The 23,615-nt window shown below is 41.7% G+C and overlaps 1 protein-coding gene across 1 annotated transcript in view; it reads right to left on the bottom strand.

Moving 5' to 3' along the window:
• Positions 1-23,118, bottom strand: part of PLPP3 (phospholipid phosphatase 3) — a 90,401-nt gene extending 67,283 nt beyond the window's left edge. The window contains exon 1 of the mRNA XM_061121789.1: positions 22,414-23,118. Coding sequence (XP_060977772.1) covers positions 22,414-22,552 — 139 coding nt within the window. The 5' untranslated portion in view covers positions 22,553-23,118. The remainder of the gene's footprint in view (positions 1-22,413) is intronic.
• Between the last annotated feature and the right edge of the window lie 497 nt (positions 23,119-23,615).

Below are 23,615 nucleotides of genomic sequence, written 5' to 3'. Positions count from 1 at the left end.
CTACTGTTCTGTTTCCACTCCCCTCCCTCCATCTTACCAAGCAGTTGACAGGTGAATCTAGACATATAAAAATGAAAAACAGGAAAAAAAAATGAAGACTAGAATCCATCAGAATTTATTTTTTCTTCCCTCATCTCCATCATTGAGCCTTCCCCTGTGCTTATAGCGCACCTCTGCCTGGACTGGCCCTGTTGGTCAATGTGCTGCTATTTAGAACACCTGTAAAGGTGAGCATTACAAGTTTCACCTCAGGAAAGGTCACACGTAAAACCCTATTTGGGTGATGGAGGGGAGGAGAGTCATGTGTACGGAACACAGTGGGACATACTTCAAGTTTTGGTTAATTAGATGTTGAGCTTCGTGAGTAGGAATTGTGCCATTTAACTTTATAGCCCCATCAACCTAGCATGTAGCAGGTGATCAGAAAATACTGCAATTAAGTGAGTGAATGAATGAATTCATGAATGTGGTTGCTTTGGGTTTTCACAGAAAGCCACTGGCCTTTAGGTCAGGCGTCATGCTAAAATGGGAACATCCACAAGTACCTTTGAGACTCATTTCCCTTTTCTGTTCAAAGACATACCATGTTGTGAAGTCCACATTTTAAAGGCATGCAGATGAAGCTGACAGAGGAAAGATAACAGCTTCTGAAACCAACTTTCGAGGGTTTGGAAAGAAACTCTCACTGTATGGAGAAACTTTATACTTCCTCCATCGATCTCATAGTCCCTCTCCTCCTCAGCAAGTCCCAGGGCACTTTTCCAATCCCACATTGCTCTGTGCTGAAGCCGAAGCCCAGTTTCCTGCCTCAAAAGGCCCTTTGTTTGGACTCTCTTTCCAAATCAGCGTATCCTGAGCTTGAACCCTCTTGCTTTTGAGAACTTCGATGTCTTGGCAGCAGAAGGCTTTGCCAGCAGGTTTGTGGTCCTCACAGCTTTCAAAAACCTCAATGTGAGGGCATGTCTATAGCTAAAAACTCTTTTCATGGGGGGTGGGGGAGAGGGAGTATTATTTTAAGAGTTGCAAAAACAACTTCAAATTGACTCTTTAGTCTTTAATTGCTACCAGAATACTGAGAACTTCTTGTTCCCTTGTATTTAATTAAGAAGATAGTTTTAATCAACTTTCAATGATATTGGTTCATAGGCTCTGCTCAATCTCTTGGGAAGTTTTGCCTCAGAACAGTGGAATGCATTAAAGACACATTTCCAACAGGCTCTCTCCAAATGGGAAAACACCTTCCTTCAGCAAGCACGGATGGAAAGGTAACTACATCTCTGCAGCTGCTTGATGACTCCCTGGAAGGACTCCAAAGTTTTACTTTTCACAGATCAGGTAAACTGCATCTCATCCATTCTCTGTACACTGCATATGCTATACATCCAGGTAACGCTCTCTCGTATTCCTTGTGAAGCTTGCCAACTCTGACAGATAAGAGTTTCCAAACAAAAAGATTTTAGGAAGGAGGGTAGAGATTAATGTGGAAGAGCCTACTGTCTGTATCTCCTGATCTTGGGGTGCTCTGTCAGACAGGAATTGTTCTTCCCATTTTACACATGATGAAACTGAAGTTCAGAGAGGTGACAACCCTGGCCTCCACTTATAAGCTAGCAAATGGAGGAGCCAAGATTTGAGTTCAGAACTGTCCCCAAGGACACATTCTCTTTCCATTATGTCATGGGGCCTCCGAAAGTTTAAAACTTTCTGACTTGAGTTTAAACTGTGGGAACTTCTGAGGGTGACTCTCTTCATCTCTCCTCTTATGTCGTAACCCTCTGATAGGATTCAGCAATTCAACATGGATCAAGATATCCAAGCAGGAAGCACTGTACTAAATGTGGAGTCCTTTATATTTGATGAACTCAGCAAAGCTTAAAGATCATCTCACTCACCTGTCCCATTATTTAGGAAAGGAAAGACCAATAGAACATAAGTGATTGAAGGTCACTACCTAGAGTTTCAGCTGGAAGCACTTAAATGAGGAGGTGAAAGTTCCCTAAGGTCGGACTAGTGAGGGCATGAGATGTGCAGAAACCAGCCTAGAGATGGATACTGTTTCCCATAGGCAGAGAAGAAGGGGAGGGTGCTTTGAAGAGCAAAGACATGATCCAAGACCAGAAGGCAGACATCTGTGGGGTGTGTCAAGGAAAAAAAAAATGAGACCAATGTGGATGAAGGTGGATGCCACTGAGAATACCTGTGCATTCAAAATAAGGTTGGCAGGAACTACAAACTGTTAACAGTAATGCCTCCAGGGAATGGAATTTGGAGGGATAGTGAGAGGGTTATCCCCTTTTAACATAATCATATTTTTGGAATATTTTTACTATAAGAGTGCATTACTGTGCTTTGGGATGTTATGTTAAGGTTTGAAAGGTTTTGTAGATTATGACACATGGGACCATTATCTGATTTACAGAATAACCAAATCCATGGTATAAAGGGGTGCTTTAAAATAAGGTATTTATTGGATTTAAACTTGAACCTGCACAAGGTAAAGGTTTTATTTGCTCTGGATTTTACTCATTTTCTTAAGAGAGTAAACTTCTCTGAGCCTAGTTTCCCCACCTATGGGATGGGAGTGGGCAAAGGGAAACTGTTGATCCTTGGGCCCCTCCATTCCTGCATTCTAAGATTATTCTGGAGGATGGTCACTGTACCAGTGGTTAGAACTTAGGCAGAGGAATCACTCAGCTCAATGAAGTTCTTCAGTGCAATGCCGTTTTCAACAACAGTGCACAAGAGCATTCTCCTGAATTGACCATCCAAACAAGTGGTGATGTTACTGCCCCCAGACCCCCCCCAGCTCCATTCTGCTACCTCTATACAGTGTCCAGGTTGAATTTCTAGAACGACTACTGCCCCGTGTCCATTCTAGAAGACTTTAGAAGACTACATCCAATTCATCATTAGATGTCGACAGCAAGCACCATACTTGGTACATGAAAGGTGCTCAACGGAGGTGGGTTGAAGTGATGCATCACCACCAATTAGTCAGGGGCTTCTAATTATAAAACTGATTGATATTATTATTAACATTAATAATGACTTACCAGCATGACAATCAAACATAGCCGATGCTGGGTTAAAATTATAGGAAGGTAGATACTGGGGTTACTTCCTAGTACCTAACCTCTTCATGCCTCAGTTTTATCATCTGTAAAATTCGAGTGATAATCCATTACACAAGGATATCATAAGGATTGAATAAAACATATCAGGTGCTCTGTTCTATGAGTTCCTTTCTCTTCTGAATCAGACATTTTGGTACTTCAATCTCAGCCTTCTCAGAATTATGAGAAGCAAGATTAACCCAGATAAATATCTAAAAAGGTAACCTAACATACAAATTGTGGTATCTTAGGATATTAAGAGATTGTTTTTAAAAGTTTTTCCAGTGGGTAAAAACAATGAATCAAATACTGTTGATGTGACAGAAGAAATAAACAGAACAGTAATATGAAAAAACAGAAAAGAGTTGAAAGGAGGAAAAAAGTCTTCCCTTCTTCCTTCAATGTGAACTTCATGGTATTTTATGGAACAGAGAGAGATTTCAGAGGAAATGCCCAGAGAATTCTCCATGCCCCATTTCACAGATGAGGCAACAGAGTCACAGAGAAGGAAAGTTGTTTGGCTAAAGTGATCCAGTAAGTTAACAAGAAAGTTAGAACATAAACCCAGATTTCTTAACTTTCCGCTTGGGCATCTTTCTATGATAGGAGGCTTCTGCTCTGCTCATTCACAGAGCCTCTCCATAGGGCAGGACTAGGATGGAAAAAAACCAATCATCCTAAAATATAGCCCTAGCTTTTAGGGTAACTTTGACTTTTTTTTTTTTTTTAATGGAAGCTATCATGGTTAGTACAAATTCAGTCTGTTGACCAAGTTCAAAACACTATATAAATGTAAAAATTGAACTTAAAATATCTAGCTGACTTTAGTTAAGTACATACTCCCAATCTCTCAGGTTAATTAATACTTTATTATAGGCTATTACAAACTCTAGCAAGTGAAGGTTTTTTCCATTTCATCACACTGATTTGCAGGAAGTATGTATTAAGCACCCAGTGTTTAGCTTTATAATTATACTTAATAATAATTCAGCTATTTATAGAAAGAAGAGATATTGTACCAGTAGCTGCTTTAAGATTGTGTAGTATAGGCAACAAAATTGTATTTTTGTTTGCTTCTTGTTTATATTTACCAAAACAGCCTTTTATTGACACTTTCTTCAATGTGTCGACTTTAATAAAAATTTTCAAGCATTTGTTCTATACAAGGGAGTCATAGTCTATTAAGACAGACCTGTACTAAACTATAAAACAAACCAAAAATTCTGACATAAGAAAGGTCAATACAAAGTGCTATGATCACCTAAAAAACAACAAATTCTGCCCAGAGGAAATCAGAAAGGGCTTCACAGATTGGGTGGCACTTGAATTGATTATAAGAGGCGAATAACATGTATGGAACAAACAGAATGATTTGGTGGGAAAGTTCCTGGAATAGTCACAGAATGGAAACATCTGGGCAAAGCCATGAAGTGGGGATTGGGGAGGATGGGAAGAAAGGGAATAGCAGGTTGGTTGGGGTCAGATTCTAAAGAGTCTCAAATATACTAAGGAGTCTTAGTATAGTCAACCGGGGTTGGGGGCAGGGGGGCGGTGGTGGTCAAAGAAATCCCGAAGAGAAGGACCTATGTGATTAAAACTGCAGTTTTGAGAAATTATTCCTTTATAGTTAATGCATAAATAATATATGGGAGAGCCAATCTGTGAAGCCCTTTCTAATTTCCTCTGGGCAGAATTTGTTCTTCTTTAGGCGATCATAGCACTTTGTACAGAAATAAAACCTGTAAAGGAATGTTTTCATATCTAGGTGTGTGAAGGAATTCATTTAAAATGGAATAGGGACTTCCCTGCTGTTTCAGTGGCTAAGACTGCACTACCAATGCAGAGGGCACAGGTTTGATCCCTGATTGGGAAACTAGATCCCATATGGTGCAAGTAAGATCCAGAACAGCCAAATAAATATTTTTTTTAATTAAAGATAAAATGGGATAGAAACAGGGAGAATAGAGGACAGCAGATTCAGACTATGGGTTGCCATTTCCTTCTCCAGGGGATCTTCCCAATCCAGGGGTTGAACCCACGTTTCCCTGTCTGAGCCACCAGGGAAGCCACATGCACATACATTTATATCCATTGTACAAATATGACTTTACAGTTTCAAAGCATTTTCCTTATATAAACATGATACCATACTCCTGGTCTCAAGAGCTTCATGAAGTAGGCAAGGAATGAATCATCATCTCCATTCTATCACCCAACTAATACAGCAAAGCTGGGAACACAGCCCAGGATCAGCATGGAGCTGCCTCATAGACCTCCTATTTTTAAACTTTCATTTAATGATCAGCTCAAGACAACTGGTCATGTATTCCCCAAGAATGAATGTGTGTCTCCCTTCTCATCTTCTTACCTACCCCTTGAGGGCAGGATCCGCCTCTTAGTATTTCTTTGTTATCTCTTTGTATTTATCTCAATAAATACTGAAGGATAGATAAGATAGCCAGCTGAGTCCCAGGAATGTTCTCATCTGTAGCTTACCCCAACCATAAAGAATGGTAAATAGGCAATGATCCATTTTCCCATTGGTCCTACGAGCGCTTCCCATTCATCACCAGTTCACAGCAGTCGATCAGCCCCTGCCATGCCTCCTATGATCTGAGCTGCCTCCTGCCTGCTGCTCTGCATTCTAAGTGTGAAGGATCTGTACAAAATGGGCTTGCTCTCAGTCCTGTTTAACTTTTCCATGGCTCTGTGTTTGTCAAAGCTTCATGCCAACTCTGTCAGAAAAAGAAATGCCACAAAACTTCTTTGAGGAAAGGGAAAAAAAGACCTACTTTATACACTTGCTCTCATGCAAATCACACTCCATTCAAATCCCAGCTGAATAGGAGCCCTACAATAGCCTGGGAAATACACAGAGCCTCTAACCCAAGTGTAAGCTGCTGCACTCAAAATGTTGCATTTCTCGGCCTTTTTAACTCCTTTGCAGAAGGCCAATAAGAAGAATTAACAATATCATCTGAGGTTCCTATCCCTCTGCATGAAGAAAAGTCATTCCCTTCCTATACAAAATCAGCAAAGTATTCCCCTGCCACGGCTTTTCCCCTTTTCGTCACAAGTTCTGCAGAACTGGAGTTGGGATGCTCTGTGACATATTTTCAATCAAAGTGGATACATGGTCCAAGCTACCAGCTCCAAGTAGATTCTAGCAAAGCAGTTCCCCTGGAATCTCAGTAAACAATCTCCACTAGTGATGAACTAGCTGAATTATTAATATACCACCCACCAAAAAGAGTTGAGACAGGTAGGGCTAACCAGGTTCTGAGAAAACTGAAATGAACTCCGACACCCTCCTCCATAGGCTGCTGTGAAATTCAAGCAGGTTAACCAGCCCCTTGCATGACTGCCTGCAATGGAGATAGATGTTCTTAGTTCATGCCCTTCCCACTTCCAGCCCAGAGGTTTTTGAGTCTAATCTCTACAGGAATTTACAAAGAAACAAACAATAGTAAAATGGGCAAAATGTTTTAACCCCCAAATATACTTGAATACTTCACAAGGCCTGGTCATTTCACTTTAAAACTTTCTGGCCGGTTTGTGGGCTCTTCATATGCTTATTATTGAAAATAGCAGCCAGTGCAAATTTCAGTGCCAGTCTTCACCACAGGAGGAAAGAGTCCACATAGGTGTTGGTTGGTTCTTATCCCAGGTGTTCCACCATTTTCTAAATACAGGATCCCCAACAAACTCCTCGACCTTTCCCAAGGGCAACTGCCACATCTGTAAAATCAGTTACAGTAATATCTTCCCTTCACCATTGCAGACTTTGATGAGATATGGGAATGTGCCTGACTATAGTGGAAAGGTTCAAAAATGTTCCTTTCCCAGCCTTTTTCATGTTGACATCTGGAAAATGACCTCCTCAGTAGGGTGGTTTGGGTATATTTTTCTGTGGGCTTTACAGGGCTGGGGAGCTTAAGAGCTAGAAAAAGAAAAATGAACTGAGGCAAAAAAGAATATTTACATTCAAATTATCTAATGCACATATTATCATTTCGTAGCACTATTCAGTGAAAGGTATTATTAATTAACAATAAATGTTTGGATTTCACAGCTGAGGCCAACACAACTACAAAAAACAAATGTAAAGCAAAATTATAATTAAAGGTTCTTCAACTCCATCAGTTGGCCTTTGGAAAATTAAACCTAAAATCAAGAGGGCTTATTTTCCCCTGAGATTGAAAACTCTGTATTTTGAATGCTTTGACCCGAGAAGTATACTTTAATTTCCCAGCCGGCCCCAGAGAAGTCTGCATTCACGCCATGCCTAGAGTACAGATGATCCAAAGAGTGGGACCATCATCTCTCCTTCTGTGTCATTGAAGCCACTCTCTTTAAAGAGATTTAAATGAGAAGCCTGCTTAACACAAGATTCCAGTACAGTAGCCTTCCTATTTTGGGGGGAGACTTCTGAGACCTCTGGGGCTTCCCTGGTGGCTCAGAGGGTAAAGAGTCTGCTTGCGATGTGGGAGGCCTGGGTTTGATCCCTGGGTTGGGGAGATCCCCTGGAGAAGGGCATGGCAACCATGGACAGAGGAGCCTGGCGGGCTACAGTCCATAGGGTCACAAAGAGTCAGACACAACTGAAGCGATTTAGCATGGTCCAGTGGGTCCCTGAAACTGTGGACAGTACTGAATAATATAAGTACTATGAATTTTCCTGTATATACCTTGCTATGAGAAAGTTTAATTTATAAATTTTGCACAGGACGAGATTAACAACAATAACATAATAAAATAGAACAATTATGATAATATATTACAATAAAAGTTATGTGAATGTGGTCTCTCTCTCTCAAAATATCTGCTTGTACTGTAGACACCCTTTTTCTTGCAATGATGTAAGATGATACAACACCTACATGATAAGATAAAGTTTGACACAGTATTAAGCTACTATTGACCTTCTGGTCTTACGTCAGGAGCAGGACCATCTGCGTCAGGTGATTGTGGATCATCAAGACATAACAACATGAATGGCTGGAGGTCAGTAGCAGCCCATGTTGACAGCTGGGGATCCTAGTGAGAGATTTGATCACACTACTCAAACTGTGTGCAAGTTGAAACTTTTGAGTTATTTCTGGAATTTTCCACTTAATATTTTCAGACCAAGGGTAACCGAAAACATGGAAAAGGAAACAGCAGATTAAGGGAGGACTACTATAAGTTGGTGACACCTTTGGAAATATTTTAAAATCCCAGCCTGCCAGAAGTTCCTCCCTCTGATAGCAATACAAACGGCTGCTTCAAAAGAAGACACCTGGCATTTAATCAGTGTCCACTATCCACAGAGCTGCCTGTCCATTCTAGAATGTTCAACATTTTCACCACCAAAGATCCCTTGCCATTCTTCCATGACTCTCTATGACATCTTATTTACCAGGTAAACTACATTTAAGTCATTTCTCTACTTCTGTTAATTAAAGCGTGGGAAGTGCCAATCACATCTCCTAAAGAGTGGAAATAACCAACAAGACCAGAGTGATCTGCCAGGTGTCATTCCACACTCAAATCACAAGCACAGAAAGCCAGTGCTTTGACCAGTCCAGGCAGAGGCCAATGCTCTCAGTTAACCTAGGCAAGTTAATCATTGAAAAACATGTGCAGTACATGTTAGATATTTTTGAAGTTCTGAAAAGAGCACGAGATGCCCTGTGATTGCCCTAATTGACCTTGACGGGTCCAGAGAACCCAGGGTAAGGATCACAAGACTAATTCATTTTGGACAATTCTTCATGTGTTACTGACATGAAAGTTGGCAGGGAACAGTGGGGGAAACTTGAGCTTCAGAAATAGAAGAACAAAAGCAGGAGAACCTATTGTTTAAGAATGGCCTCATGAGGTGGACTTCTCAGGTCTGACCCCAACTCAAACTCATCTGCTCATAACTTTTGTTAAGTTATTTCTAATATCTCTGAACCTCAATTCTGTGAATGCAGATAATAGTAATAAAGACTTCATAGGCATACTGGGAGGATTAAATAAGAGAATGCCTGCACCCTGCATAGCCCAGTGAGAGGTACATACTTCCACTCAGTAAATGTTAGCAACTGTCATTATTTAGTCAGGCTTGAGTCCAAACCCCAAGTCTAACACATATTAGTTGTGTGAACTTGGGCAAATCATTTACCCTCTCTGAGTTGCAAAACCAGTTATTGACATCTACCTTATTCTGTGATTGGAAAGATCAAGTGAAATACCATCTAAAGTTCCTAATATTAAAGGTTGAGTGCCTTTTCCTCACCCTTTTGAATTGTATGTGGTTTAATTTTTTATTAACTTATAGCTTAATCTGCACTGTAATTTTCAATTCCAACCAATTTCTAAAGATTTGTCCTTGTGTCTTATACTCTAATATCACCCAGTGTCCAGCACATAAATCTAAAAGATGGACTGTAATTTTAGTTTCTGAGAGACAATCACATATACAGCTGTATCTCCAGTGGGGAAAGGATGGGAAAAAAGAAATCAGTCTTATCAGGACCTACAGTTCTATTTCATGGTCCTAAAAATATCATAAAGCAAATCCAAGGAATATATAGATTTCAATATTTGTACTTTTAACTGTTTTCAGGGTACTCTGAAGATCCAAGGCTGCTTTTCATTTTACTGAAGCAGGAATCTGCTTGTCACACTCTAGTTTCTGGAAGTATGTTACTCAGTGGGTGAATGGGTCTAGCTGACCACCCAGCTATTCCTCAAGCAGTTTTATTATTCTTCATTCACTCATCTTAAAACCAGTGACACTGCTAAACTGGTTGAAAACTTTGTGAAAAATTCTCTGACATACAAAGCAACATTATAGGGTTTTCATAAATATGTTAATTCCAAAGGTCTTCAGTAAAACGTTTGCATTTTTTCCCATATATATCTTAATTAATCTTAAGACACCTCTATTGATAAAATGGTACAGCCACTATGGAAAATAGTTTGGCAGCTCCTCAAAAAGTTAAACACAGAGTTACCGTATCATCCTGCATATCTATTCCCAGGTACATTTACCCATGAATATTGAAATTCTGTGTCTATACAAAAATCTGTATATGAATGTTTATAACAGCTCTATTCATAATAGCCAAAAAGGGTAAATAACCCAATGCTCCAGCAACCAACAGATGTATAAACCAAATGCGGTATGTCCATATAATGGAATGTTACTTGGTAATAAAAGTAGATGAAGTACTGATATAAGCTGAACATACACGCCACTATATGGATGAACCTTGAAAATATTATGCTGAGTGAAAGGCAAAGAAATAGAAAGTTGATAAGCAGTTGCTATGGGATGAGGAAGGAGGAGGGTAAATGTGGAGTGACAGCTAACAGGTACAGTTTTTGTTTCTTGTGGCAGTGATTTAAAAAAATTTCTAAAATTTATTGTGGTGATGGTTGCTTAACTCTGTGAATATACACTAAAAGCCAGTGAATTGAACACTTTAAATGAATTAATGTTATGGTATGTAAATTGGGTCTCAGTAAAACTTTTAAAAATACCACATAACCCATGGAAAACTGTTTCCCTAAACCAAGAGGATTTCTAATGATCTATTTACTTTAAGGGGCATTTGAGAAATTTAAAAATTCCAGAGCAAATAGATAAATAAAATTATATATATATATATATATATATATCTTATAGCCTCATCTTTTTAATAAGGCTATGAATATAAAGAAGCATTTACTAATCCTATTAAAATATGGGCTTCATAAGTCTTCTACAACCACTGCATTTAAAGTGTTTGTGGAGGGAGGGGCATTATCATGGTTCAGAGGCTCCCAACCAGGAGATCAGGAACCCCACCACCATCCTCCCACCCCTTCCACCTTACCCCTCCCCAATTTCCTTTAATCTCCTTCTTCACCCGTCCTTCTCCTCTCTGTCCCCAGTAACTCAGATTCATCTGTCTCTCAATTGATCTCCCTCCTTGGCCTCCAGTTTCCCTCTCCTCAAATCCAAAGATCTCAAACACAAATCAGAGTAAATTCACCCCCTCTTAAAAACTGTTCATGAATATGTTAATTCCAAAGGTTGCCTGTAAAACTTTTGCAATTTTTTTTCCTTACACATTTTAACTAACCTTACAATACTTCTAAATTGATGCAGCTACTATGGAAAAGCAGTTTGGCAGGTCCTTAAAAAGTTAAACATGGAGTTGCCCTATGACCCAGATCCTAGGTATATACTGAATTTGGCTTCTATATGAAATTTTCCACAATAAAAAGAAAATGAAAACAAAAATATGACTTCATTTGCTGGTCCTCCAAAATAAAGTTCAAGTCCTTTAGCAGCCTGCCATTTATAACTCTCCTTTTTAATCTGGCTCCTAACCATCTCTCCAGCCTCATCCCCAACATCCTCTATTCCCCTAACTCAATGCAAGTACACACCACTTACATTCTGTCCTGCAACCACTCACCCTTCCCAAACATGTTCCTGTTAACAAGTCTCAGCATCCGTTGCTTCCCCTGCTACTCTCTCCCACTCTATGTGTGCTCAGTCACTGAGTTGTGGCCAATTCTGCAACCCCATGGACTGTAGCCCACCAGGCTCCTCAGTCCATGGGATTTTCCAGGCAAGAATACTGGAGTGGGTTTTGCCATTTCCTTCTCTACTCTGTATAATGTGAGCTATTATTTCTCTAGCAAGACCCAGCTCCATGCCCTCAGGCAAATTCATTGCTTTTCCTTGTGCAGCTATAGCCCCACCCTTACCACTCCCAAGCCAGTGGCACTAAATGTGTGAAATTATGAAAAAGTCTGTACTCATTCCCAATCTGGGAATTTTTGAAGTGCAAGGAACCCTACTACCTGACCCAAACCAAGAGGAAGAAGGGACTGAGGGGGGTTGCACATAGTGGATGCTCAGAAAACAACTGCAGAAGATAAGACATACTTGAAAGACAAGTATAAACAGAAAAATTAAATAGGTTCTCTAGAAATTATACAGATTGATGCCACAAACTAATTTGGGGGCCAGATATAAAGAAACCGTCAATGAGAACAGCTTCCTTCATGTCAATAATCGTGTATTATATGCTTTAAGGACACATAAACAGGAACCAAAGCATACTGCTTATTATGACAAGGCGCTTACACTGATTTGCATTTCTCTGTAAAACTCTCTAGGCATATAATTTTGTTAATTTGTGACAAACCTCAAAAACACACTTCCCACCAATACTCTGATTGCAATGTATAGTTTAAAAGCACACAGAAATCATCAAGTTCCTTTCATAAGTCGCCAGTTGGATCTTATGTGTGTTGTTTGGTTCAGTTTGTTTTAAATTTGGGAATTTTAATGCAGATCATTTATAATTTAACTTGGACTTAAGGGAAGAATAGTTTTACAAGGATGTCAGAGAAACTGACCTAGCCTTCTTTTGAATGTGGGGACCATCAACTCATGCATGACCTTGAGGAAATTATTTCATCAGAGACTCAGTTTCCTCCTCAGTCAAAAGCAAACACTTTGAAAACATTGGCTTCTCTTTCTCCTTTCCTGAGACACATCATTTGAAAAAGACGGTGCCTGTTCAAGCCCAAATCAGTCAGCAGTGATCTTTGGTAATAAGCACTTTCTAGAACAAGGGCCAGTTTGAAGAAAAGTGATATATGAAAAAAAAAAAAATTGCCTAGTCCTTCAAATCTGCACCACGTGTCTCTAGCCTCACTCAACTATCATCCTCTGATTTGGATTAAAAAGTTAAACCTGTTTGTCTTGTTCCTCTTTTAATTGACCCAGGGAAGAGAAAAATGAGAATAGAGCTCTCTGAAGAACTACCTCATAGATGATATCAAGTTTCAAATTGACAAGGACACACAAGAAAAGCAAAATGGTAAAAAGGCACTGGTTCCAGGCCCTGCTCCTTCACTGCACGACTACTAACCAGTCCAAGCCTCCAAGTCTTCCTATGTGAAGAGCACTGACTGGGACGTGGTGACAATGACAACCGCAGCTGTGAGTGCCCAGCGCCATGCACTATAGCAGGCATCCCCTCGCAGGTCCCCAGGGCATACTATCCCATTCACAGGTGAGAAAGCAGAGACCTCAGAGACAGTCACAACTTGCCCAAGGGTGTACAGCTTATAACCATAAGCACTCTCCCACCTGTCTGTCTCCAGAGCCTGTGCTTCCTCCTCAGATCTCCTACCTGTCCCCTGTTCAAAGAGGCCTATTTTTCTGACTGAGACAGAAAAATGATCTCAGTATTGTTGATAATGAAATCCTCAAGGTACTTTCAAATTCTAAAGTGTCCACAAATCTAGGCACTGAAAAATTGCTCTGATGGAATTTTCTTTATGTCCACAGACAGGCTTGTCAGCATACGCCAAGCTGTTCAGCAGCTATCTCTATATAACTCTGTCTTCTTTGCTGCCCAACATGATCCTTGCATTAAGACTCATATTTGTGTCCTATATTGGGACTTCCCTGGTGGTCCAGTGGTTAAGGCTTTGCCTCCCAATGCAGAGGGTACAGGTTCAGTCCTTGGTTGGGGAGATAAGATCCCACATGCCTTCTGGTTGAAGAACTAAGACATAAAACAGAAGCAATATTGGGCCTGCAGAACACATTTGCACATATGTGGACCCAATAAAATGGACATAAATGAAATGGAATGGAATAGAAAGAGGGAGCCTTCATTGCATAAACTGCATTGGAAAGTGGGCAACAAGGTAAGCTGACAAGAGTTCTGGAAAATTTAGTGACTCCTTTTTAGCTGGGTGCTCTTGTTCAAGTTACTTAACTTCTCTGAACTGCAGTTTCCTCCTTTCTAAAAGTATCTAATATCTATAGCACATGGTTGGCATGAACAATAAATATAATCATTATCACAGTTATTCCCTTCCTCAAGAGACATGGAGAGTGCCCTGGACGACAAGCATTTCTATTATTTTCAAACACAGCTGCTATTTTTAGTTAGATTTTCCCCCCCTGGGCTTTCAAAAGACACATATAAGAGTTAACCCTAAAACAGACCCTTTGTCCAAACTTCGTCCCAGCCTTCCTAAGGTGTATCTGTCTTTCCCTTAAAGTGATATGGCCATGTCACTTCCAGAGGAGAAGAAAGTAACCACCAAAGGCTCTTGAGGTTCCCACACACTGACTTTCCCCAAACCTGCCACTGCTCTCCTCTGGCTAATAGAAAACACTTGTATTCCCTGTCTGGCTTTTTCTTAGATTCTCTTCACAATTGTTTCCACTAATATATTTCAGGCAACTTTGCAACCAAAACATTAAAGAAGATTTCATAGAACTATTGAGGAGTAAGAACAGTGGGAAGAAAAGGAAAATTCTATTACTATGAATAATAATAGCCACATACTACCCAATAATGATTTAGTGCTTTTAAACTTTTCCAAGTAGTTTCAGATTTATGATATCATCTAAGCTGCACCATACACGAGTGTCATGAGGTTTGCTTTTGTATTTTACAGATAAGGAAACTAAGGCCTGAAAGATTAAACAGTTTTTGTCCAAGTCACATGTGCAGATGACATTCTGTCAGGATTCTGTCACCCAGCTCTGGGTGAATCCAAAGCTTGCACTGTTTCTCCAGTACTCTGCCAAGCCAACTTTGATTTTTTAAAGGCTCTCTTTAGAAATCTAATTCATTCATTTTACTTTTTACTCACACACAACGAACTTAAATATCTCAAAAGAAAATATTTATAGAGTTTACACTTCATTTATCCAAAGTGGTTACTTGGCCTTCAATAAGTACACTACAGAGAACTCAGTTTAAAAATAAGTAAAAATCCAAGATTCTCAGCAATTAGGAGACACCACCAAGCCCTGGATGGGGAAGATTCCCCAAATTAGGAAATGACAACCCACTCCAGTACTCTTGCTGGAGAAGCCCATGGACAGAGGAGCCTGGTGGGCTACAGTCCATAGGGTTGCATAGACTTGGACACTTTCACATTCACCAAGTCCTTGCACTAAAATTCACAGGAGACTTTCAGGCAAGCACCCAGTGGTAATTTTTCCTTTTGAAAGAATTCTAAAAATCTTGAATATCTTTTTCTTAATTTTATTGGAGTATAGTTGATTTACAATATTGTGCTAGTTTCAGATGTACAGCAAAGTGATTCAGTTATACATATATACATATTCATTTTTTAGACTCTTTTCTTATGTAGGTTATCACAGAATATTGAGTAGAGTTTCCTGTGCTATATAGTTGGTCCTTGTTGGTTATCTATCTCATATATTATAGTGTGTGTATAGGTTCATCCCAAGCTCCTGATTTGTCCTGCCTTCTGCTGCCCAGACAGTTCCCCTTTGGTAAGTTTGTTTTCAACATCTGCAAGTTTGTCTCTGTTTTGTCAAGAAGTTCATTTGTATCATTTTTTAAAATTAGATTCCACATTTGAGAACTATCATATGTTATTTAGTGACTCACTTCACGTAGTATGATCATCTCTAGGCGTCTTAAACATTTTTATTGGAAAAGACAGGTGTACTGGCCACAAAGAAAAAAAAACAAAACAACCTAACAATTTAAAAAGTGCCAGAACATTTAATCCTTCTCTATGAACCAATAGCTTTTTCTCAATCACCATTAAGACACTAGCTATTAAACAATAGTGATTCTCAAATCTAGCCTGATAAGAATCACTAGAAGCTTTTATGAAACACAGAATCCTAGGCTGTGGTCCAGAGCATACTGAATTTGAATCTTCTGGAAAGAAGCCTGAGAATCTATATTTCACACCAGACAGGTGTCCTTATTAGCTGAGGCTATGAAGTACTGATATAGCAGGAATCCTGACAGTTATCACTCCCCAAATAATGTGTACCATGTTGAACTGACACCCAGGGTAGCGAGTCTCCATTAATAAAACTTTTTAAACAGGGAAGTAGCCCCAGGGGTTTGGCACTATTAGCATCATGCGATGCACAACAGGGCTTGCCAGCCCAAACAACTGCACGGGAAGTGGAAAAGAAAGAATCTCAAATTGACAGGAAATCAAAAGTGGAAGAGGCCACCAATTCTAAATTTAACAGTCTCCTACAAAGACAGCTATACCCCTATAGTATATATCAAGTACAAGAAAAAGGGATGAAAGAGCTAAGAGAAAAAAAAAAAAAAAAACTAGCCAATCCAGACAATGAAGATATAGAGGTTTTCAACTGTCCTGGAAGAGTCAGCAGGGCTTACCTGCGAAATGGAGGCTCCCTTCTCATTCCAATCAGTGCAGGATGCTTCTTGGCTAGAAGGTTCACTAGTTATTAAGTGAAAATCTATTTCTAAATTCTTTGGTTCATGTAGTAGATTAAGTTATCAAAATCTGCTGCATTATTAAAAGCACACACTTAGTGACTATAACAGCAGAGTTAAAAAAAAAAAAATAGAAGGAAAAACCTGTTGGGCTTGCTTCCTTGTTTGCTTGTAATTCCTATAAATTTTAGGAAGCAGGTGAAAGGACGCATCTGGCCAGGAAAAAAACTAGCCAGTTTCTCAGCATATTGGATGAACTCTAAGAAAAGATAATGCTCTTTATCCCTCCAGAATGAACCCCAGTTCAAGCTAATTGTCAGCAATACTTTGATACAAAAACATAAAAATTCAACTGTTGATAAATAATCTATGAGAAGCAGTTTCTGGGTTTCTACACCAGTTATCTATCAGCACAGATTCATAAAATCGTTAGTGCTAGTAGGGGTCTGAGAGATAATCTAATCCCTTTCTTTTGTGATCATAATCAAGAAATCAAGCCCACAAAAGTCAAGGGAAGGTTATCAAAGTCACACAGCAACACAGCCGTAAAAGACCAGAGCTCCTATTCCTAGACCCTTATTCTTGTGACTTCCTGAGCTAATATACAACCAAGAGCTAAGTAGAGCACAAGTATCAGGTACCAGGTAGACATTCAATAAACCCAAGTGTCATTCTTCTCTACTAGAAATCGGTCCTGGAATGTCACAAGACAGCTTTTGACATTAGACATCATCCCGCCCAACCAGTCATTTCACTGTCGGAAAAAACTGAGACCCATTAAAAAGTAACTTGCCACAACCACACAACTAGCTGCTGGCACTGGCCACCCTGGAACCTGAACTTCTGGCTCCAAGTCTCCCATCCTCTTCACTACATCACATTGCCTCCCTTTCACTATTAAAAGAGAAGAGTTTAATAATACATGATAATTTTATTTATCCCATGGACTGAGCCAGTTCTAGAATTTTATTTCAGCCATTTATCTGCAAATCCAGAAATGTCCAAAAACATTCTAGAACCACTAAGTTAAGAGCATAGTTGCTGACTATCCAAATTCTCTATTTTTACCCATTTGAGTTTCTTTCTCTTTGCCTCACTAACCATGTTTCCTGGTGAGGAATGGCAGAGGAGCCAAGCCTTTCAAACCAAACCTGCCTGAGCACCTGCTCCTTCAAAGATCTCCCACCCCCACCATAAACTCAGTTACCCCACCTTCTAGTATCAAAAGTCAAAGGAGGAACAGTCTTCACACCTGCTCCTTCAAAGATCTCCCACCCCCACCATAAACTCAGTTACCCCACCTTCTAGTATCAAAAGTCAAAGGAGGCACAGTCTTCACACCTGCTCCTTCAAAGATCTCCCACCCCCACCACAAACTCAGTTACCCCACCTTCTAGTATCAAAAGTCCAAGGAGGAACAGTCTTCAAACTACCGCATAACTGCACTCATTTCACCTGCTAGCAAAGTAATGCTCAAAATTATGAACCAAGAACCTTCTCTAAAGCATGATCAGAATATACTATGAACATGTGATGGCTCAAAATACTGCTAAATTTTAGGGGTCGCGTTCTCAGCTAAAGTTTAGATCAACAACGAATGAAAATCATCTGTCTTCAACCTACTAGGCCAGTGTGAACTTCTCCTTTTGGACGTGGATGCTTTGTGGTCTTTGTTATAATATTGTTATTATAGCAAATAACAATATAATATTGTTATTGAGTTTTTGTTTCATGGTCTCATCTACCTATGATCCTCAAACACAGCATATAAACATAGCCACGAAAGGTTCATCTAGGGGTCTGGGTCGTAAATCCTTTGCATTTGCACGAGTATTGAGAGATGACAAATAATTTTCACATCCAATATTTCTCTGATGCTCATGGTAACATAATGGAGTGGCTACTCTGATCATCATCTCACAGATGGGCTCACTGACCTCAGAAGATGAAGGACCTTGAACAGAGCCCTTGACAAAAAGCTATTGCTACTGCTACTGCTTAAGTCACTTCAGTCGTGTCCGACTCTGTGCGACCCCATAGACGGCAGCCCACCAGGCTCCCCTGTCCCTGGGATTCCCCAGGCAAGAATACTGGAGTAGGTTGCCATTTCCTTCTCCAATGCATGAAAGTGAAAAATGAAAGTGAAGTCGTTCAGTTGTGTCCGACTCTTAGCGACCCTGTGGACTGCAGCCTACCAGGCTCCTCCGTCCATGGGATTTACCAGGCAAGAGTACTGGAGTGGGGTGCCTTTGCCTTCTCCGTGACAAAAAGCTAGACCTGATTCTGCCCACCTATCAAAATGCACGGACTGGGAGGAGGCAGTCAGTAAATACCTGGGGAGAGAGACATGGAAAAGATGAGATGAAGCAGAGAAGCTCCACATAGATTTACCAGATTCGCACATCTGCACTACAGTTATGCACTGCTGTTTGTGCTTTCTTTGGAACCACTGTCTCATGGGGTAAAAAAGCACCCTCAAAATTTGGTAATTACTCAGTGTTAGAACAGCCCCAAATCAAAGCAATGCCTTAGGGCAACGAGACCATCTCATTGACCAGAAGAGCTGAACCACCTTTCTCCACCTGCTTCATTGCTAATAATTAGCTGGAAGATGTGGACGGGCAGTGTGTGTGTGTGTGTGTGTGTGTGTGTGTGTTAGTTGCTCACTGTGTCCAACTTTTTGCAACCCCATAGACTGTAGCTCACCAGGCTCCTTCTGTCCATGAGATTTCCCACTCAAGAATACTGGAGTGGGTTGACATTTTCTTCTCCAGGGGATCTTTCCAGCCCAGGGATCAAACCCTGGTCTCCTGCATTGCAGGCAGATTCTTTATTAACTGAACCACCAGAGAAATCCTGGCTTTCTGCCAACAGAGCTTTAAAAATTTTCTAATAATCTGAGTTTTAGGATTCTTCTGATGAGGGAAGGGGGATGAACTCCAGTCATGCCTGCTGAAGATTAGGGATCAACTCAAATTGATTTGTGTGAATCTCAGTTTTCTCATTTATAAAATGGAGATAGTCTCTTCATCAGTTGCAGTGAAAAGTACGTAACTAATTTACTTGACAAAGAGTCTAATAGAGCTTAGAAAGAAAAGATGCTCCTTCCTCCTTGCATAGGAATGGTCTCTGCTGCTCTCTTGTAATCTGGTACAGCAAAAGCATTGCATTAAAAAAACAGAAGGCCATCCATATTATGCAACCAAAAGGAAAACAAAATAGATTTCAGAAAAACTACTATGCAAAGATTCATAACCATATTTATAAGCAATAATTGACAAAGATAGCTATTTTCTGCGATATAAACTCCCACAGGTGATTCTCTGACACCAGATTCCTTTTGCCCTCAAAGGCAAGTGGACTTCTATTGTTTCACCAAGAATTTTACATTCCAAAAAGGTAACAACACATATGTTGCACGTTGCCTCTTATTTTTTTCCAGACACAAGGAGGGGAATCTTAGTGTACATTCCTGTGAGAGAATAAACAGAAACTGTGTCTCCCTTTTTCATATATTAGGGCTTTGTAATCCGGACCACATGATCAATAGACTATATAAAAATTAAATCATGACTGACAGTCCCAGGCAAAAAGTGAACCAAGTATAAACAATTTTTTAGGACTGTGATGTGTGGAGTATTAAAATCACATGTTGTGTTAATAATTTTCTTTTGGATGTCAAAGGGAGTTCTCCTGTATAAATTTCTCAAATAAATGTTTAACTTGCAGTGTTTCCTATTAAAGAAGGCCAAGAGGCATCAAATTAGTGATATTGTCATTTGGTCTATGCACAGGGGAGACACTTTTTAAATGACTTGGTTGACATGATGTTAATGGCAAGGCATGTACCCTTAAAATGGATAGCTGTATGATTCTTATGGTAAAATAAAAGATCCTATTATCTTATAAACATTTTTGACAGTAAACAAAACCATTTGCTGGAACAGGCCAAGAGTGAATAAACTTAACAAACAGCTAGGTATAGAATATTAGCTTTGGAAGGGACACAGGGAGAGTTGGGGCAGATGAATAGCTGAAATGCACAAATGTACACCTTACTCATACCTTTGATGCATATCAGTATCTTGGGATTTGTGTGTCCCTGGCTAACCTATAGCTGATAGGTGTGTCTTTCTGCAAATTCCTTCACACTTTTTCCTTTGATAAGACACACCATCTCTTGGGATTGCCTTCTGAAATCAGTGGAAAGCAGAGGGAAGAGTAACAAAACTGTCTGAGCTCTGCTTCCCTAACCACCAAGTAGGAGATAGGAGGGTACATGGCAACAGACAGTCTAGAAAGAGTTCACCCTTCCACCAACAAAACACACCAGTGAAGACTGGAAGCCCCCAGATAAGTTTACAGCAAACAGCTTCAGTGTGTTTCTGGGTTCCAGGTACTCCCCCAGGACCAGGGAGGATCTCTTAAAAATTCAATAGCTTGGCAAGGAGACTTTAAGCGCTAATCTCCCCACTGTGCATAAGTCAGTTGCCTTCAGGAAGGTGGGCCCCCCAGTGACAACTCCTTTACATAACATCTTAACGTTGAATTTACATGAAGAGGTGAGAATGGGATTTGCCACCTGAACCACAGGCACCTTTCTTCCCTTCCACAGAGCACAACTGACCTTCAGCTGTCTCCGGTATCTAAAGGCCATTCTTCTATTTAAACTCCAAGAGTCTCTTCTTTCTTTGACTCTGAAAATTCACTATGGACAGTCAAGCCAAATCGACCTCAAGACAGATGGACCTCACTAAGGACCCTGCTACAGAGTCATGAACACAGGGACCTGGGACTCCAGCCCGAGAAGTCTCTGGTTTGCACACTCTGCGTGCACAAATCCAATTCAAAGGGGACTTGAACCTTCTGCGCAGGAGTTCTATTTTAAGGGAACGAAATTGGGAACACAGATGTTTCTTCAGTTAGCAGAGTTGGCAGAACAGCCCCTGGACCAAATCCGAGTTCTTAATGCAGGAAGGGGCCTCAGAGAGCAACTAGTTCAACCCACTCACTCAGTTGATAAGGAAACTGAGGCCAAAGAGGCAGTTAGGTGGCACACTCAGCAAATGGCAGAGAGGCCCTGTTCCGATGACAAGTCCTGCACGCTTTCCATTTCACCAGGATTCGCTTTAAAACAAACACAAACAAACAAAAAACTAAGCTGACTTCAACCTTGGAACTCCTGTAGATTCTTGTCAATATCCACCCCTCGCCCCGGGGGCAGTTCATAAATCCTCCTGACCCTCCCACTCCACTGCCTATACTCCTAGCTGTAACTTCCAAAGAGTTTGGAAAACAGAAGCAAGCTACTGCCTCAACTTTTCGGGAGTACAATTAATCCTGGTCCCAATTCAGGACAGTGGCTAGTTTTCCCAGTGCCTCAGTTTCCTCCCTGAAATGGACCTCCTCGCTTGTACTGCACCGAGTCACAGAGAGGGCCAGTAAAAACTATCACCTGGTACACAGTAGACGCTTTCAAAGTGACTGTTGGGTCGGCACCAAGCTTCAAGCCCTTCGAGAGCACCCTCCCAACCCCTGGGGGGCGTTCAGGAGAGCAGCAAGTGAAAAGCCCAGGGCAGTCTCAGCGGAAGGGCTGGATGTTTACATTCGGCCCGGAGAAGGCAGCGCTCTCCAGGCGGGAGCCCGGCGCTCCAGGAGATCCATCTTACTTGGATGGATGTCCAGCCAGCTCTACGCCGGCTCCTGGTCCCGGTTCCATCGACTTCCCCTTTCCTAACGGGACGAGCCCACTCTTTTCGTGGGATTCTGCCCGGGCTTCCAACTGCGGCTCGGCTTTTAGGGCTCTGTGTCCAAGTGGCCCGCGAAAGCTTACAGCGCAGCGCCGCCGACACTCCTCCACAGGCCGGGGAGGCGGCGGGAACCGAGAGGGCGGGGACCCCGGGGCCGAGAGCCGCACGAAGGCTCCCCGAGAAGCCTGCAGGGGCCCCCGAGGCGGACTGCGCGGCGCGTCCGGGAGACGCCGCCCCGCGCGCAGCCCGAGTCGAGCTGGGACGCACGCCGGGCGCCGAGGGCCCGAGGGACAGAGGGGCCGGGCTCACCCATGAAGAGGCAGAAGAGGTCCAGGCAGATGAGCAGCACCCGCTTGCTGCCGCCCTTCCTCGGGTTGTTGTTGAGCGCCGGGCTGCCGCCGTTCTTGCTTTCCGCGACGATCGCCTTGTCGTACTTGTAGTTTTGCATGGCGCTGGTCAAGACGCCCGGCGACAGCAACCACACGCCCAGACGCTCGGATCGCCTCCCGGCCGAGGCTGCTCGGGGCGCGGCGGGAGAGTGCCGTCCCGCTGCCCGCTTCCAAAGGCAGGCGGTGGTGCTTTCTGCTCCCCCTGAGGCTCCTCTGCTTTTCCTGTCTCAACCCCGAATCGTTCGAAAGTCCGGGGTGAAAAGAGCCAACTTCTCGAGGGGAAAGTTCTGCAGCTCTGCGCTGGTTGCAACGCGCAGAGCTGGCGTGTCTGTGCGCAAAGCCGCGAGTGGGCAGCCCGGGCGCTCGGCCACCTTCCTCCGCGCCTGGTTGCTTAATGAATGGGAGCTGCGCGGAGCGGAGCTGAGCGGAGCCCAGCCACCCCGGAGCGCTGCCGCGACTCCAACTTTTCTCCTCCTCCTCCTCTTTCTGCTGCTGCTGCTGCTGCCGCCGCGGCTGCCGCTGTGATCACCAGGGTTTGTTTTCAGCACTTTTATTGCACGAGGTCCTTTTAAAAAAGAGAGAGGGAAAGAGAGGGACCTCCTTACTTGGCTCAGAAGGGATTCTGAAAGCACAGCCCCTTCCTTAAGCAGCCTAAGACGTAGGATAATTAAGGCCACATTTTCCCCCACCCCCTTCCAAAAAAAAAAAAAAAATCCTAAAAGGAAAAGTTACTCTCAAACCAGAGAATCCGGGAGCCCCTAGCGTTCAGAAATACTGAACTGTCACAAAAGGAGAGGGGGAAAAAGCATAAAAAGAAACATTTTCTTGCCGGCCTTGGGTCAGGCAAAAGTTTAGACTGTACAGCTCAAAAGCGTTTCTTCTCCATGACACGTTTGGGGCTTTCATGCCTTTATTTTGATTTGAATCGTATTATCCCAAAAATATTCAAAGGAAAAAAAATCTTTTTTTAAAATTGTTTTTAAGATCTTGACACCCAGCACCAGATTTTTTACTCGGGTAAAATCTGAGGGTGTGTGTGTGTATGTGTGCTCAATCGAGTCTGACTCTTTGTGACTGTATGGACCCCAGGACTGTAGCCGCCAGGCTCCTCTGTCCATGGAA

Source organism: Dama dama, chromosome 20 (genome assembly GCF_033118175.1).
Source record: "Dama dama isolate Ldn47 chromosome 20, ASM3311817v1, whole genome shotgun sequence".
Lineage (NCBI taxonomy): Eukaryota > Metazoa > Chordata > Mammalia > Artiodactyla > Cervidae > Dama > Dama dama.
This window is presented reverse-complemented; position numbering and strand designations above follow the sequence as displayed.